This window comes from Salvelinus fontinalis, chromosome 2, assembly GCF_029448725.1.
Source record: "Salvelinus fontinalis isolate EN_2023a chromosome 2, ASM2944872v1, whole genome shotgun sequence".
NCBI lineage: Eukaryota > Metazoa > Chordata > Actinopteri > Salmoniformes > Salmonidae > Salvelinus > Salvelinus fontinalis.
This window is the reverse complement of record NC_074666.1, coordinates 85,314,501-85,332,107: the sequence shown is the minus strand read 5'-3', so window position 1 is coordinate 85,332,107 and position 17,607 is coordinate 85,314,501. Positions and strand designations below refer to the sequence as shown.

General features: G+C 43.8%; 1 protein-coding gene across 4 annotated transcripts; it reads right to left on the bottom strand.

Moving 5' to 3' along the window:
• Window positions 1-91: 91 nt before the first annotated feature.
• Window positions 92-15,251, bottom strand: LOC129829964 (reticulophagy regulator 3-like). 4 transcript variants are annotated; one of them, XM_055892037.1, is made up of 11 exons: window positions 15,147-15,251; window positions 12,489-12,762; window positions 8,972-9,078; window positions 8,774-8,812; window positions 8,582-8,612; window positions 8,345-8,471; window positions 7,859-7,943; window positions 7,137-7,274; window positions 6,880-6,959; window positions 6,431-6,563; window positions 92-2,443 (listed from the first exon to the last, which is right to left on the bottom strand). In XM_055892037.1, the coding sequence occupies exons 2-11, from the start codon at window positions 12,731-12,733 to the stop codon at window positions 1,881-1,883; spliced, it is 1,548 nt and encodes a 515-aa protein (XP_055748012.1). In that variant the 5' UTR covers window positions 12,734-12,762; window positions 15,147-15,251; the 3' UTR covers window positions 92-1,880. The 4 variants fall into 4 exon arrangements, with proteins under 4 accessions (XP_055748012.1, XP_055748021.1, XP_055748002.1 ...); XM_055892046.1 differs by lacking the exon at window positions 15,147-15,251 and adding an exon at window positions 13,339-15,108; XM_055892027.1 differs by lacking the exon at window positions 15,147-15,251 and adding an exon at window positions 13,226-13,332.
• Window positions 15,252-17,607: the final 2,356 nt, after the last annotated feature.

Sequence of the window (17,607 nt, the reverse complement as noted above, 5' to 3'; positions counted from 1 at the left end):
CAGCAACACTGGCTAGTGGACCAAAATGATGTCAAAATTGTGATTTTGGATCTGTGGAATATTGCATTGTTTATAAATAACAAAATAAACATTTAATCCAGACTTCATATTTAATAAGATTTGCACATCAAAACCAATGTCAGAGAGAGAGAAAAAAAACTGTACCGAACAAATTTATAGAACATAATACTAATAATGAAGAATTGCCTGGCCATCTTCATGAAGCGATACCGCAACAACCCCTATTTAAACTAAAGTGGTCCAAAACAAGTCATGTACATTCACTCTTTTTAATTAAAATCCCAAACCTTTTCAGATCAGACAGATTCTGTTTTCTGGGACATCTCCATGAACAGGGAATCTAGAAGTTCTATTGTAGGTAATCTCCCACAGTCATGATTTTCTATACAACACAAATAGCGTTATTGGGCAATTTGTCATATATATATATATATATATAAACCAGCATTGTCTCTTTCTGATTGTTTGATCCAGCTACGTCAGCAAAACCCATCTGTGGGCCATTTCAGTTTCATTGACCAAGAAGAATCACTCCTATTTATTAGATTGTTTCCATGAAAAGACAAAAGCAGCAGGAGCTTGTTTGCCCATCGCAGGTTAAATCATGCTGACCTGCACACACACAAAAAAAAAAGAATAGGCTAACATTTACTGCACCCTAGTTTTTAAAAGACAAGCATATTACATATTTTCCTTTACATATTCACATTTAAAAAAAAGGCTAATCAGGTTGAGTTTTGTATACCAGCATTTTGTTCACCCATCAATGTAAACATGTTTTCCTGATGATTTTCTTAAGACGTTTACAAAATGTGGTTCATGCATGAGTTTAGAGGTTAAACTAAAAGGCTTATATTCTGTACTTCTTACATATGCATGTCTATTCTACAGATTCTCCTCTGAGAAGGATCGGCAAAAATGAGTGAAGATGGTGTCAGGGATTGGGAATGCCACGGGAGAAGGGATACAAGGAGCAGGTTAACTTGATAAAGTGACTTATTGTGATGATAAAGACAAAAAGATCTAAATAGCCCATGACTGCTCATTCAAGACACATGGAGAACACATGAGGCAACCCTAGATTCACAGATCTACCCAGAAGTACAGCAAACAAAACAGGACCAATGGTGTGGGAAGAAACATTCGGGGGGGAAACAGTAAAACACATTTAACTAAAATACCAATCCCCTTTCTTTAAAACAATGATTTCAGACTCAAAACAAATTCATGTCTCAATCAAGAATGATCTAAAAAAATATCCCCATTCATATTTACTTAGTTTCTAATAGAGAATGAGTGTCTTAAAATTAAAGCAGTGGTTTTTACTAAAAAAAGAGTACCAGTCAGCTATTGCTAAAACTATTCAAAACTAGGTCATTTCAGTTGTAAAACTTCACTAATCAACAGGAATGTCATGCTTGGTCCCATATTAAATAGCCCTGTGTGTCTAGCATTTTAGGAAATGTGTATACTACCTAGTGGTCGACTTAAAAAAAACGTATTACTCACTAGGGCATACTGGATGACAGGACAGAGAAGTGGTTCCGTAATGCTGTTTCAAAAACAGATGGGAGTTTTTTTTACATTGCGTTTCCTATTGCTCAGCCTGCAAAAGAAGACTTTCTGGATGATGGTGGCTTACACATACAAGCTACAGACTAAAGGAAGAAATTGAAAAGTGAGATAGAAATCAGAAGTACTTCACAGTGATATCAACTGAGGCCAATCGGGAGCCTGGCTGCTGGATCCTACGATTAAATGACTCACACATACACGCAGTCAAAACAATCCATAAACATTCCAATCACTCAATCACACACAAAGACTTAGTTTGATTGTTATGCACAGGCAGAGGAGCCTCAATGTGGTTTCCCCAGTAGGTTGGAGAGGAAGCTGGACTCCTGTCCCCCACCCTGCCCTCCTCCCCGTCCTCCTGCACCCCCAAAGGAATCCATCTGGTTCAGCTCCGACTGGTCCAGCATCTCAAAGTCCTCTCCGACCAAGTCCGTGTCCAGCTCCGAGCTAGACTGCTTGCGGTAGCCCCTATGGGCCCCTGCTCTGGTGGGCCCCACCCTCTCTCTGCGGGCGGCAGGGGGACGAGGCTGCATGGCACCAGCCAATGCCGCCTGAATCATGTTGCTAGCGATGATTCCAGCCAGGTCACCTCCGAGGAAGTCAGAAGCAGTGGGGAGGCCGCTGAAGGAGAGCTCCTCGTCGTCCTGGTCAGAGTCCAGGTGGGATTCCACATCCAGCAGCTCGGCCGTGGTTCGGGGGCCAGTCCGCCCAGACCGAAGACCCAGGCTGGGCAGCCCGATGCATGAGTCGTCGTCGTCGTCCATCAGGGTGGCATCTGGGTTGATGGAGGGGAAGTCATTGAGGTCTCGTGCAAACGACTCCTCATTGTCACTGTGTCTATCAAAATCTGAGGATGAACGGAGAGGAAGGGGTTCAATGTTGTTGGAATGTCATTTGTAATTTAAAAACACAGACAATCACCCTGCATGTCTTACCAGAATAGGCAGACATACCACAATACAGGAAAACACAGTGCAGTGCCTTATGACATGTCATCCTATCATACAGGCTCTAATGTTAGCTACAATTCACAGATACGCATCGGTCCTCGATTCAAATGTTTAACATACGACTGCTTTGCGCGCTGTGCCCAGCTTCGTGAGCAAGGACAGCAGTCTGTTCGTGATCTTGCACATCTGCGCAGCACCTTCAGCATTCAAAAGCTAAAATGGCTTGCACGATATTGGGCTTCGTTAGTTGAGTGACAACCTATGTAATTTGCCATGTTATTGTTATCTATGCAATGTTGAAAATTGTGTTGTACATGCACTGTCAAATTGTTTGACCGGCATAAAAGCTCAGTAAAAACTTCCAAATGGTCAAAACCATTTGATTTTGAGATGGGGGTGAAATCTAAAGTTGTGTTCATTGGCACATTACTAAATCAAACATTTCATTGCAAAAATGACAAGTTACTTTGTGGGTGACAGTGATTTCAGAAGCAAAGTAGGAGATAAAACATAGGCTATATTGCCCCCCCCCCCCCCTCTAATTTGATAGTGGGGTAGTAGATGACTAGTCTCCCTTATGGCTGATGCCTACATAGTATACACCATAAACATACAGTGCATTCGGAAAGTATTCAGACGCCTTGACTTTTTTCACATTGTTACTTAACAGCCTTATTCTAAAATTGATTAAACACGTATTTTTCCTCAATCTACACACAATACCCCATAATGACAAAGCAAAAACACGTTTAGAATTTTTGTGAAATGTAAAAAAATAAAAAGATACCTTATTTACATAAGTATTCAGACCCTTTGCTATGAGACTCACATTTGAGCTCAGGTGCATCCTGTTTCCATTGATCATCCTTGAGATGCTTCCAGTGGCAATGTAAATCTTAGTTGGGCAAACTCAAAAAACATTTGGGGGGGGGGGTGCATGCCAGCAAAGCCACTACACAACACTAAACAATACATTAATTGCATAATAACGGTGACCACAAACTGTTAGGGCCTACATAAAGCTGTTCCAACAGCAGAGTCCCAACACCTTACCACAACTGGCTATCAGCAGGGCCTTGTCTGGCAGTGAAACAGTTCCTTCAGCCTCATTCACTGCCCTTAAAAAAAACATAGCTGATATGGCCGACTTGCTTAAACAAATGTGGTTTCTACTGACAATTGAGAGGTACAAACTATGGCATAAGGGGACGACGAGCGGATAAGAGGCAATTCGTAATTTCGATTAAGACATTAGTGAGCAAGCTAGGACGGACATAGTCAATATAACTATTTGTTCAGCACTTTTGAAATGTACAGCAGCAGAATTCAGAACACGGGCCGTTTTTACAGTATTTTCCCTGTACACCAAGTCAGAACCGTAGGATAAATAAAGGGGGCATATAAGTAGACAAAGCTGTTACAATATTAGATGATTACATTTCTCTAAAACAGACTATAGGCTACATGTGCACCACCAAGTCAGAACAGTAGGCGAAATTATGAGGAGAAGGGAACAAATTGTTAGGTTGAGGCACATGGGCTACTAACAGCTTACTATTACCTTCTTAGCTACAGTATACATATCTCCCTGCCATATTACATAATTTATGCAGCAGCATACAATACATTTTTGGACTCACTTTGTTGTGCTCACTTAAAACAGGAAGGTGGGCACAGTGGTTCTTCATGGACATATTTTGTCATCAAATTTTGTCAAAGTCTGGTATTCTCTGGATTTATGGAGCTTTCAAGACAACTGGGAACTCAGGAAAAAAACAAGGTCGAATCATGATGATGTCAGTGATCTTCAGGTCGGAGCTCTAGAAAGGGGCCCAAGTTCCCGACTTGCAATTCCGAGTTGGATGACCGTTCAAAACGTATTGTCCCAGTCAGAGCTCGCTTTTCCCCCCCAGAGTTCCCAGTTGTCTTGAACTCACTGAAGTCTGAGATTTCCCAGTTCACATTTTCCAGTTGTTTTGAGTGCAGCCAAAGTCATGCTGGATTGACAGCACGGCCAATGTTGAATGTTTATCCTTTTTAAGCTTGGAAAAGAGACCCTTAAATCCAGACTTGGATCACATACACGCTCCACTGATGACCAGGCTAGTGATTGCTTTGCAATTCTTGAAGTTAGCCACTGATTCCTTCCAAACCATTCATTGTTGTGTAATGTTTATGTCCAATGGCCGAGGAGCACCGATACATTTTATCTAAAAATTTCTCTTCATATGACAAGGATTGAAAAGGATTTGCCAGTGGATGATCGACTTGACTCATGCTGATGACTGCTAGCTAAGATTTTGAAAGTAGGATGTTGACATGATCAGTCCAATCAAAGCTACTGTAGATATAACATGATTTTTATCTGTGGCCAATGACCTTGAGCCTTCTTGGATAGGCATTTCTAAAGTAACTCTATGGCAGCACCCAAGGGTCTTGAATGTTCGAGCTCTACCCATAGATTTTGCGGTGACGTAGTGTCCCCATGAGTGAACACTGAGCCAATCACATTACCAACCCTTACGCTCCGTATTTTCCACTGGCTGCCCCACCACCACAGAAAGCACTGAGCTAGGCTGAAACACCTGCATTTTGGAGCTGCCTTACTCAAAGACAAAAAGATACCATGTTTGCATGCGGCTTTATTAACTCAACGATTGTTTGCAAACTGACATGTGAAACGTATTAATGCCAAAATAACATGCAAAACAGGCACACAAAAAAAGCTGGTGGGGCTCATGATTTAGAAAGGCACACGCCTATCTATACAAGGTCTCACAGTTGACAGTGCATATCAGAGTAAAAACCAAGCCATGAGGTCGAAGGAACTGTCTGTAGAGCTCCGAGACAGGATTGTGTTGAGACAAAGCTCTGGGGACGGGTACCAAAACATTTCTGCAGCATTGAAGATCCCCAAGAACAGTGGCCTCCATCATTCTTAAATGGAACTAGTTTGGAACCACCAAGACTCTTCCTAGAGCTGGCCGCCTGGCCAAACTGAGCAATCGGGGGAGAAGGGCCTTGGTCAGGGAGGTGACCAAGCAGGCCTTTATGGTAGAGTGGCCCGACAGAAGCCACTCATTGGTAAAAGGCACATGACAGCCCCCTTGGAGTTTGCCAAAAAGCACCTAGAGGACTCTCGAACCATGTGAATCAAGATTATCTGGTCTGATGAAAGTCTTTGGTCTGAAAACCAAACGTCACGTCGGAAAAGAAACCTGGCACCATCCCTACCGTGAAGCATGGTGGTGGCAGCATCATGCTGTGGGGATGTTCTTCAGCGGCAGGGACCGGGAGACTAGTCAGGATTGAGGGAAAGATGAACGGAGCATTGTACACAGAGAACCTTGATAAAAACCTGCACAGGAGCTCTCAGGACCTCAGACTGGGGCAAAGATTCACCTTCCAACAGGACAACAACCCTAAGCACACAGCCAAGACAACACAGGAGTGGCTTCGGGACAAGTTTTTGCTTTGTCATTATGAGGTATTGTGTATAGATTGATGAGGGGAAAAAATGATTTAATACATTTTAGAATAAGGCAGTAACGTAACAAAATCAAGGGGTACACACACACCAGCTCAGACAGATCAAGCCCAGAGAGGCCCAGCTCATGATCTCCATCAGCAGCTGATTTTAAATTAGAATGGAAAATGCATGTTTGCATCGAACTGCAGCAATTCGTTCTCTAATCAAAAACAAAGTGTCAAACTAAAACGTATCGTTCCTGTATCGTAGCCCATGTATCTAGATACGTATCCAATCGTCTTGAAAGGGAAAGATGCACATCCCTAATAGCTACATTGGATCTGGTTCTAATTCTCGTGACTCCAGAGTATATGTGCCTGGAGGTGCAGACTCAGCGGGTGGGTGCGTACTGTACCTTCTGAGCCCTCTGTGAGAGGAGTCTGGCCACGGGACAGATTAAAGGTCCCATTGTCTGTGTACGAGACCTCAGCGTCAGAGTGCTCAGAGTCAGTCATCGCAAGTTCTTTGGCCACTATAGCATCGTCAAACTGAAAGAGAGGAAAGACATTGAACCGTTAGTCATTCATAATATAGTATATTTCCTCTTAAATGTAGTCCATATATCACAGATGATGTGGCCTGATATGACTGGCAGGGCCTGCTATTTATATCTCTATAGGGGTCAGGTTATTGTAAATCTGAGACCAGCTGCAGTCTTAAGCTACATATGCCACTCCTGGCCATCTAACAGAGTAATAACCAACACAGGAAACAAGTAGGCCCATTTCAATAGCCATAACAGTCAGATAGATGACAACCTGACTATGCTTTTGGACTGCATGTGAAATACATCCGGTGAATTACCGTCGGGCAGAATGCAGCAAGCTCCTCCTCACTGTCACTGGCATCACCGGATGCTGCACCCCGAATTGGCTTGCGGAGGACTGCAGAGCAAACACACAAACCACAGGTTACAATGACTGAGTTATTCCCTTGATCCAGTCAAGGTAGAAGGAGATAGTTTGCATGGACAAACCTAAACAAGTGTATCAATGCCAATGCAACTATCAGACACAAACAAACAGGCAACACACACACACACACACACACACTGTACTCACACTGGTTGTCGATGGGCTTTGACGTCATATACCCGCGAACGCTGAAGTCCAGCCACTGCAGGGCCGGCTCCAGCTTCACGCACACACGCTGCCAGACTCGGTGGTATGCTGCTAGGGGGCACAGCAGAACAGCCAGCACTGGGACAAGAGAGAATGGCTTAATGTTAGTGGAAACATCACTGGGCATAAACACACAAACAAAAAAAAGACAAAAGAACCATGGCTGCATTCATCTGTGCTATTAGGCTCTGGCTCACCCAATCCCCAGCCTCCGAGCTGCTCTCCTCAGCCCAGACACACCCATGGGCTTCAGCCCAACTTATCTCGCCATTCAACGGAGAACGAAACAAAGAGTGGGAGCTCTAGCAGCCACAAGATTATTAAGTACGTCAGAGGGCCCTGGCAAGGCCTCCCTGATCTGTGCTCTCCGGTAGATCGGTCGCTCTACATTGGTTAGAGGTGTTGGGATTAGCATGTCTCAGCCTGACCTCCCTCCATTCCTGCTTCCCCCTCTTCCTGATTTCCTCCCTGCCTGTCTCAGCCCAGCCAGGCGGTAATCACCTCACAGACAGAACCCTGGTGCCGGGGACACAGATCTGGTTTCACCAGCCATGCATTTTTAACAAGGGCAGCCAGCTTCCCACCATTAGGGAGCTCTGAATGGGGATGGCGTTTGGGAAACAGGAGGGTGGGGTAGGTGGGTCGTCTCTCACTGTACTCACCTGCAGAGTAAGAGAGCACCAGTCCAGGAATGTACCGTCCAACCATGACCAGACAGGTCAAGAGGGCACAGGTCAGGAGGCAGAACTAGAGACAACAAACAGAGTTCAACTGGTCAAGTTACTGATTAGTTGTATGTTCACAGTTGGCTGAGAGTAGACAAGATATTGTATTAGGCTGCATGGCCTTCGTCAGGGATGGCCTCACTGACGAAGGCCATGCAGCCGAAACGCGTCGGTTTTTAACAACTTTGTTTCTATTGAACATGCCATACTAATAAAGGCATTTTAATTTATTATATGAAGAGTGCCTTGGTCCTCCTTTTTTTTTGATGACCTATTTACACCTTTTACCAAAGAGCACCTTCTATCTACCAAAATATACTATAGTGTACCTCAGTAGCGCTTCCCTTCCTCCTCTTTCATATTGTATTAGGGTTTATATAGGAGACCCTTCATACTAGTACAAGGGGAGTGTCAAGGCCTCACCTTGCCAGGGTTGTGGCGTTTGAACTGCACCAGGCTGGATGTGAAGGCCAGCCCAGAGACCCAGACCTCAGCAATGTGGTGACACAGCTCTGGAACACTGAGCACCCCTGGCTGCACCAGGCCCCAGCTGCAAGATAGGAGAACAACAACAACAGTGACATCATCGCTCTGTGACCACTGCCCAACCAGAGTGTGACGATAGGATACAAATGATATATTTTTAAGACTGGGGCCTACCTTTCATTTTCAGACTCATCAGGTTTTCTAACTGTGGGAAGAGACAGAAAATGCACTTAACACCCGCATTTAACAACAATCCACATCACTACATGCACTAAACCTAGACACTCTACACCACATGAGTTTAAATGAGGACAGACATGACAAAGGATATCATTCACTATACAGGGTCTAATGAATAGTACAGACCAGGGCCAGCAGGGTATTCACACCAAGGGCAGTATGACACTGGGGAATAAGGGACAGGATCTAAGAACCAAGTCAGGTGTAATTAACACAGTTGGGCAGAGGTACTCAGCAGGGACAGACCAAGATACAGTGGGGCATGAGGTGTTGGGTGCAGAATAAGGCAGACTACCCAGAAATAATGTGCGATATCCTCCTCACCTCTGATCTCAGGCCAGATCTTGTTCCTCCAGCTGTCAACGCAGATGAAAACAAGCAGGCCAGAGGACAGCAGGAAGAGCAGGCGCAGCGAGGTCAGGGCAAAGAACCTGGAACAGAACACTAAGGTCAGCTTCAGAACAGCTGACGTTTCCTTTTGTTTAAGATGTCACAAACACACCTCGTGGACTCCCGTGCAAGTGGCAGTTACGCACAGACTCGGTTGTTTGTGTGTGGTGCCTCAGTTACTGACAAAGGTGGGTTGCTGACTGAAAGTGACGGAAAAGGCCGACACCACAAATATCGTGGTGATAGTTTGTGTGTACATGTGACTTTGATCTCTACTTTGAATACAGGCGTTTCCTGTGTTTGTCACCTCCTGAGTAAAATGTTGTCAGACTCTGACAGCAGACAATTGTCACAAGCCGGCTCATAGCCTGTGACAAATGAGAGGACACGAACAACAGGTATAGGCCAATTCAAAAGTGTTCTTTATTATTAAGCAAACTATTAACTTAAACTAAGAAATAGGAATGAGGTGTGGATGTATCTGTATGTAAAGTGCATGGGTGCATGAATATGTGTGTGTGAACATGACTGAGTGAAAACTATGCAAAACTAAAAAGGAACAAACAAATCATGAGCATACCTGGAGGAGCAGAGAGAGAGAGAGAGCAAGAGAGAGAGAGGTGATTAGTAAGCTTTATACCCTGAGCCCAGGTGGCTCCAATCACTAACGACCCTCCTCTGCCTGCAGGAGGAACCGCCCCCTGCACTGCAGAGGAGGAGCCGTGACACAATCTAGACATTAGTTCAAATGAGGACAACAAAGGTTTAGAGCTGCATTCACTTCAAGCTCACCAAGAGGCAAACATACTCTTTCACATTGCCAGGCCAGCATTCTAAATAAGATTTTGTAATATCTACATGCAAACCACCATAGTCCCTGTGCCCAAGAACACCAAGGTAACCTGTCTAAATGACTGTCGCCCCATTGAGCTCACAATCTGTTTCCATGAAATGATTTTAAAAGGCTGGTCATGGCTCACATCAACACAATCATCCCAGACACCCATGACCCACTCCAATTCACATACCACCCAAACAGATCACACACTCTCTATTGCACACCACACTGCCCTTTTCCACTTGGACAAAAGGAACACCTATGTGAGCATGCGGCTCATTGACTACAGCTCCGTGTTCAACACCAGTGCCCTTCAAGCGCATCACTAAGTTAAGGACCCTGGGACTGAACGCCTCCCTCCTGATGGGACGCCCCCAGGTGGTAGGCACCAACACATCTGCCACACAACCTCAACACGGGGGCCCCTCAGGGGTGCGTGCTTAGTCACCTCCTGTACTCCCTGTTCACCCATTACTGTGTGGCTGCACACGACTCCATCACTATCATTACATTTGCTGACAACACAATGGTGGTAGGCCTGATCACCGACGACGATGAGACCGCCTATATGGAGCAGGTCTGAGAACTGGCAGTGTGGTGCCAGGACAACAACCTCTCAACATCAGCAAGTCAAAGGAGCTGATCGTGGACTACAAGAAACGGAGGGCCGAGCACACCCTCATTCACATCGAAGGGGCTGTAGTGGATCGTGCCGAGAGCTTCAAGTTCCTCAGTGTTCAAATCACAAAGGATCTATCATGGTCCAAACAGACCAACACAGTCGTGAAGAGGGCACAACAATTCCCCTTCCCCTTCAGGAGGCTGAAAAGATTTGGCATGGGCCCTCAGATCCTCAAAATGTTCTACATCTGCACCATTGAAAGCTTCTTGACTGGCTGCATCACCGCTTGGTATGGTAATTGCTTGGCATCCGACCGTTAGGTGCTACAGAGTGTAGTGCATACGGCCCAGTACATTACTGGGGCCGAACTCCCTACCATCCAGGACCTCTATACCAGGCGGTGTCAGGGGAAGGCCTTAAAAATTGTCAAAGACTCCAGTCACCCAAGTGATAGACTGCTATCGCACGGAAAGTGGTACCGATGCATCAAGTCCGGAACCAACAGGACCCTGCACAGCTTCTACCCCCAAGCCATAAGACTGCTAAACAGTTAGTCCAAATAGCCATTTGGTAATCTGCACTGACCCTTTTTGCACTAACTTTTTGACTCATCACATACGCTGCTGCTACCGTTTACTCTCTGACACTTTATTCGTAGTTATATGTACATATCTACCTAAATTACCTTGTACCCCTTCACATCAACTCTGTACTGGTACCCCTTGTGCATAGCCAAGTTATCGTTACTCATTGCATAACTATTATTAATTTTACGTGTTTCACTTTTCTTTTCTTTCTTTATTTTTTGTCTCTGCATTGTTGGGAAGGGCCCATAAGTAAGCATTTCACTATTAGTCCACACCTGTTGTTTACAAAGCATGTAACAAATACAATTGTATTTGTTCTTAATTGATCTGTCTGGTAAAATAAAATCAAGCCTAGTAGCCTACAGATTGGTTTCAAAAGCGGTGTTGGAATTCAGGACTATGTAATCTAGCTATGCAAACAACTGGCCCAAAAATAGATAGCTAGATGGCAGCTATTACACGTGGCTCCATTACCACTTGGTTTAACACATCTAAAAGACAGTTAGTGGCCACAATAACAGCAGAGTGAAATGTTGCTGATCGCCTACATCATTAAATATTAGAGAACTATTGGCTGATAATGCATGGCATACAGCTTCTTATTAGTAGTACTGAGATAGATAACACATTCAGAAGGAAACAAAACCCTGACCCCCATTTCTTAGGGACCTCTGTTTAAAGTAAAAAAGTACACAAATACCCATTGGTAATCATGTCTATTGATTGTGTGCAAATTAAAAGACACAACAGAATTTTCCTATACCACACACCAGCACTGGTACTGTTAGGGTGGGCTTACTTCCTGGAACACTTCTCCACCAAAAAACATGTGACTTGTGTCATTTCACGCATTACGATGTATCACTCCGGGCCTATATAGACTATTAGTTCACCACACTAAGCTGGCTGACTTCTTGACATCGATTGATTGGTGACATGGTGGCTGTTTGCAATGGCACATTTAGGATATTGACTCTGTAATACAAAGTACATCGCCTCCGTAGGGGGACATAGCCTTATAGGACTTTTACTATTGTCATATCACAGATTCTGTTTTACACTCCTTGTAGACATTTGACATATAGGCTTAACTAGAGAAGTTGCAAATTCAACATACTAGGCCTATTTCCATTGAAAGATAATGTCAACCCCCATAGTAGATAGTGTTTCTAATGCAGCCTACAGAAGCACAATGGTGCTTTGGTGATCTATTAATAGCAGCTGTGGTGAGCCATCTGTCTTATCTTAAATTGATTGGAGACGTTTTCGTTGTGCAAAAGCTTCTGATGTTACAGTAGATATGATTACTGTACTTGGATATGATTTATGTAAGGCATGAATTATACATTGTACAAATATGCTTGTCATCACTGCTATACCATTTATAATTTCTCAAAAACTTACCAGAACACAACGTTAACCACTGTGTACAGTAGCACACTCTGAAACGGCCTTTCCCACACCAGAACGGACTGTAGGTAGGTCAACATCGGCTCGTAAGGTCCGAGTCTCTTCTGAAGCGAGGCTTTAACAACGCGGACCTGGCCATCTCTTTCGCTGGAGCATGGTCGACTTCTCAGGCCAAGAGTCGACCCCTGTTTTCCTGAACACTCTCCCATGGCATTTTCCAGTCCTTCCGTATGCGCCATCTCTCGCGTCAAATGTTTATTAAATAACCCTGTAAAATAACACCTCGGGATAAATATGGAGCTAACTAAAGAAAGTGTCGTGTCCCAGATCGTGTCTCCCACGTCAGAACAACCGAAACCGCTTTTAGCCGACTAGAAGATGACAGCAGACTTGTTACCTTGTCACTCTCAAACAAAGCTACAGTAACTGTCAAATGTCCCTGCCCGAACGAGCTTGTCAGTTAACAAAAATACGCTAACATTCCTGTATCTAGTCAAATTTACCACGCAGTGTCGTTTCACCTGGCTAAGTATTTTGTTAGCTAACTAGCCAAAAAGCTAGCTGTATTTGGCTAGCTATGTGTGCTAACTGAATACGAATAATAGTGCACTGTAGCTAACGTTCACTGCTGGCTTAGCCAGCAACTGCACGATGCTATCGATATCTTTACCAACTATGACTAGAACATATATCAATTATTTGTAAAATAGCACACAAAAAGGGACACCTACTTTGACATTATTGCAGAAAATTATCAAGTCGTATTGACAATATGGCGTTGCCCTAAACCTAGCTAATTGAAACGCCTTTTTTTACTAAAAAAGATCGTAGTCAACTGGCTCACCAATCAGAAGCAACAGCACTACTTTGTCGTTTATTGTGGATTTAGCTGTGGACAGACAGGTTGCGGACCAAAGTCTGTGAATGACATTTCAATAACCTATATTGAGGTAATCTATAATCAGTCAATTGTGTAAAATATCGTGTATTTACACTTTACTATCACCATCAGACATCACACTATACAGCAGTTGCAATGAAATCATGCATGCAGTATGCCTCATAATCTATAATTACAGCTAGAGCTTCATGTATGAATGAGTTATAACTGAAGTTGCTTTTAAAATACATTTGAAAATAGCTCAAATCATTTCGATACAATTTAGAAGATGTATAGAAAACCCAAATGGAGGAGTTTGTATTCTGCAACAAATCAGATGCCACGTAACAAATAACGAAGCTGTATTATTGCGAGTAATGTCATAAGGATAATGTCAGTGCAGTTTTTGTTCGTACCGGAAGCAAACGGAACGAAGTGGGCGGGACCTACCATAATTTGTCCAATAGAAACTCTCGTTTCGTTTTGCAACAGTTTGGACTAATGATTACACCCTTAACCCCCTGTTTAAAACGCATAATTCCCCCAAATGTGGGGAACTGCTCATCGTAAATAACATGAATACGTATTCTTTGATGAGGTTTAACGGAGGTTGGCATCCAATAAATGTTGCATTACCGCCACCTACTAGAATGGAGTATAACTCCACTAAACATTGCTTGAAAATAAAAAATAAACTTACAAATACCGTTACCATCTAACCAAACACAAGAAAATCCATCACCCTACTCCACTATTTAAATCTATCTAGTCCTACCTCAGGCCAACAGTCTGAAAGGACTGGACACCCCCACTCAACACACCCCGTAACTCTTCTGACGTCAAGTCTGGTACACCCAAATACCTCTCTGCCTGTGCCACCACAACCTTACTTTTCTGCGACTTACGTTCCATCCCTCCAGTACAGTTGATAACCATTACAATAAAAGCTAAAAATGCAATCTTACTGAAGCATATATCACGTATTGGTCTATCCCTCTGTACTGGTACAGATCTACTAGTAACACTACTCCTCTCAGGATCCATCCCCTTTGACCCCATCTTCCTCTACTTTCTTCACTGCCTCAGCATATGACAACTTCTACACTACTCTAACCCTAGAAACCTCAATCTGCCTTTCTCACAGCAGACATTTCTGATCCCCAGTCCCATGGGCACCCCTACAATTAACACATACCACTACTTTCCCCAATGCTACACATTCCTTTCTCATGTCATTCTGCATAATTCTCACACCTAGGAACCTCCCTCCTACACACTGCTGCCACATACCCATAAGCTTGACACCTGTAACAATGTAATGGATTTCGGCACAAAAGCTCGTACTGGATAACATATATACTAACATCACTTTGTCGGGCAAAGACTCAACATCAAAACTCAAAAGAACAGACAGACAACAGCTCTACTGTTTCACCACCCGGTCTGCGTCGCTCCAAACAACTAGAATCACAAACACCGGGAAACTTCCCCTTCAGTTGGTCAACTTTCACATTTACCGCTACTTCAGTAATCACTCCTTTCAATTGAGCCCTTTTATTGAGAGCAGAACAATTCACATCTCTTGTCCCCATTAATTTAACACTGAGCGCTTGCTCCCTCTGACCAGCAGAAACACAAACAATTATCAACAGACCACTTCTGGTTACCCTCACCGATTCCACAGCAACCAACTCTGTTTTCACCCACACTGAAACCACAAATGGATCAGCCAAAAGGCTAGGGTCCACTTCTTCCAAAAATTGCACTCCTACCGTTACACACTCATCTTTATCCTGTATTCAGACCCCTCTAGCGACAAATCTAGCAACTTTTGTGTTATTGGAGACTTTTGGAGACTCTGACGTGAAAGCACGTATCGTTCTTACTCTTCTCAACGAGCAGCGTGTGCTGCCTCGGGTGCTGCCGTGGGCCCCGCCCCCGCTCCTGCCCCCGCCCCGGCTCCTGCCCCCGCCCCGCCCCGCCCCGCCCCAAAGCACTCACAGGCGGCCCAGTCATCGCGTAGCAGTCAGAGCAGGAGATGTTCACCCCTCCGCGTCCAGACTGCAAATTAATCGCGCAAGCGGGAAACCGCCGCCACTGGCTGATCCCGCCCTGGCTTACATTCACCGCGGGATGTAAATGTAAAATGTTCTTTGTCTAAAATAAAGCACTGCATTCGACTCACACAGCCTCAGTCACTTACTCACATTGTCCACTGTGTGTGTTCCTCTCTGTGACAGAAGCTAAAAACATCTAGCTGGCTAGCTCATCATGTCTCAGTCTAAACTGTACACTCTAAAATACAGAAAGGAGTGGGAATCAAACCCTGAATTCAAAGGCTGATTGAAGCTGTTTATTGGAGATGATACACGGGCATACTGCCTGTATTGTAAGGCTGATTTCTACACCAAACTTAGTGATGTAAAAAAACACATCACAACTCAAACATACTCAAAAGGCAAAGCCTTATAACAGTTCCACCCAAAACAAGCTGCCATTTATGGTTAAAAAAAATTGACTGCAAAAAAGGCTGAGGCCACCATGGCAATAGCTATCCTGAACACTGTTCCATGCTGGCATGTGATCACATTGGAGAAGCATGTAGAGCTGCTTTCTCAGACTCCACTGCTGCTACCCACTGCTAGCACCAAACTTTCTGAAAAAGTTGGTCGCAGATGTGGATGACCAGATGTGGGTGACCACACATTCAGTCTCCTCCTCGATGAGTCCACGGATGTAAGTGTTTCTAAGTACCTGGGGGATGTGATAAGGTACTTTAGTGACACCAAGCAGACAATTGTATCAACATTTGCTGAGCTCCACCTTGCGCCTGAGGATGAAAACAATGTCCGAAAGCGGTGTGTAGCCTTCACCATCTCCCTCACTAATGAGTTGAGGGTGAGACTGCCGGACAACATCGAAGCATTGCAGTACATGTCAGTTTTCAATGTGGAGGAAACTCTAAAGCACAATAAGAGCCCTGGAGAAAAGAAAAAAAAATAGCCAAGCTCCTTGGCTACTCCCCTGCAGAGATAGACAAGATTGTTCAGCAATGGCGTGCCATCCATCTTAGTAAATGCCATTGGCATCTGGAGTGAGATTTGGAAGTTCAGGGATGCAGCTGATATCAACCCGTTTCAAGAACTTGCCATGGCTGCTGTGTCTGTGTTGTCCTTGCCACACTCGAATACTGAAGTCGAGAGAGTATTCAGCCAGATGAGTGTGGTAAAAAGCAAACTTAGAAATTGGATGTCCTTGCAGACCCTTAACTCCATCCTGTACATTCGATATGGACTGAATGGATTGGTGAGGCTTGCTATGAGCACCAGCTGCCTGATAATGTTTTGCAGCTTTTTGGCACATCAGCTGCTTACTCATTTCAGTCAGCTCCCTCAGTTGCTGAACCTGTCATGAGAGCTTTGACCAAAATGACAATGACCCACTCTTTCTGTGAGCCAGCACAGCCTGTGTGTGTGTGGAGGGGGGTCTGGAAGAAAAAAAAAATTCACCTGAATTAGGGCCAGACTAGTTACCATAATTTTCTCACATTGCCATTGACAGTTTTTTCTATTGTCTCTTCTTGGTCCATTTAGATTGTTAATGTAGATTGTATACAAAAAAAAAAAAAAAAATGTATGATTAAAAATGTTCATGTTTTACTGTGCCTTGTTGTATGCTCCTAAATTGACCATAAGGTTAAAAACCAAACCAAATTAAATCTAAGTAAATTAAATCAAAAGTGACTCTTTTGGGTCACTTTTGCCAGTCCCAAGCCCGGATAAAGGAGGAGGGTTGGAATTGTGACATTAAAAAAACAAGAATCGACAGAAGAAAGTTCATTTGTAGTTCTAAACATATTTAAGGTGTTTTTTTTTTGTTTTTGTTTTTCTGTTCCTCTCTCCTACAGCGTCCATCACAATTGCATGCACATGGACAATTATGCAAATTAAGTGAATACTTCATTTAGCGACTTCTAGCGACTTTTAGGACAGCCAATAGCTACTTTCCTTACTGAGGAGTTGACAACACTGCTTCCGTCCAAGCCCGGGCTCCGAGAACTTCACCACACCTACCCCTCTCTGCGTCCTGCACAATGTCTGCGTAACATTGATGTTTCACTCTGGTCACACAATGAAATAGCCTAATTTAAATACGATTTTAGAGATATGTAATTATATCCAGATAATTTCGAAAAAGTAAATTCTTTCTTTAATTGTAGTAAATTATAATGTA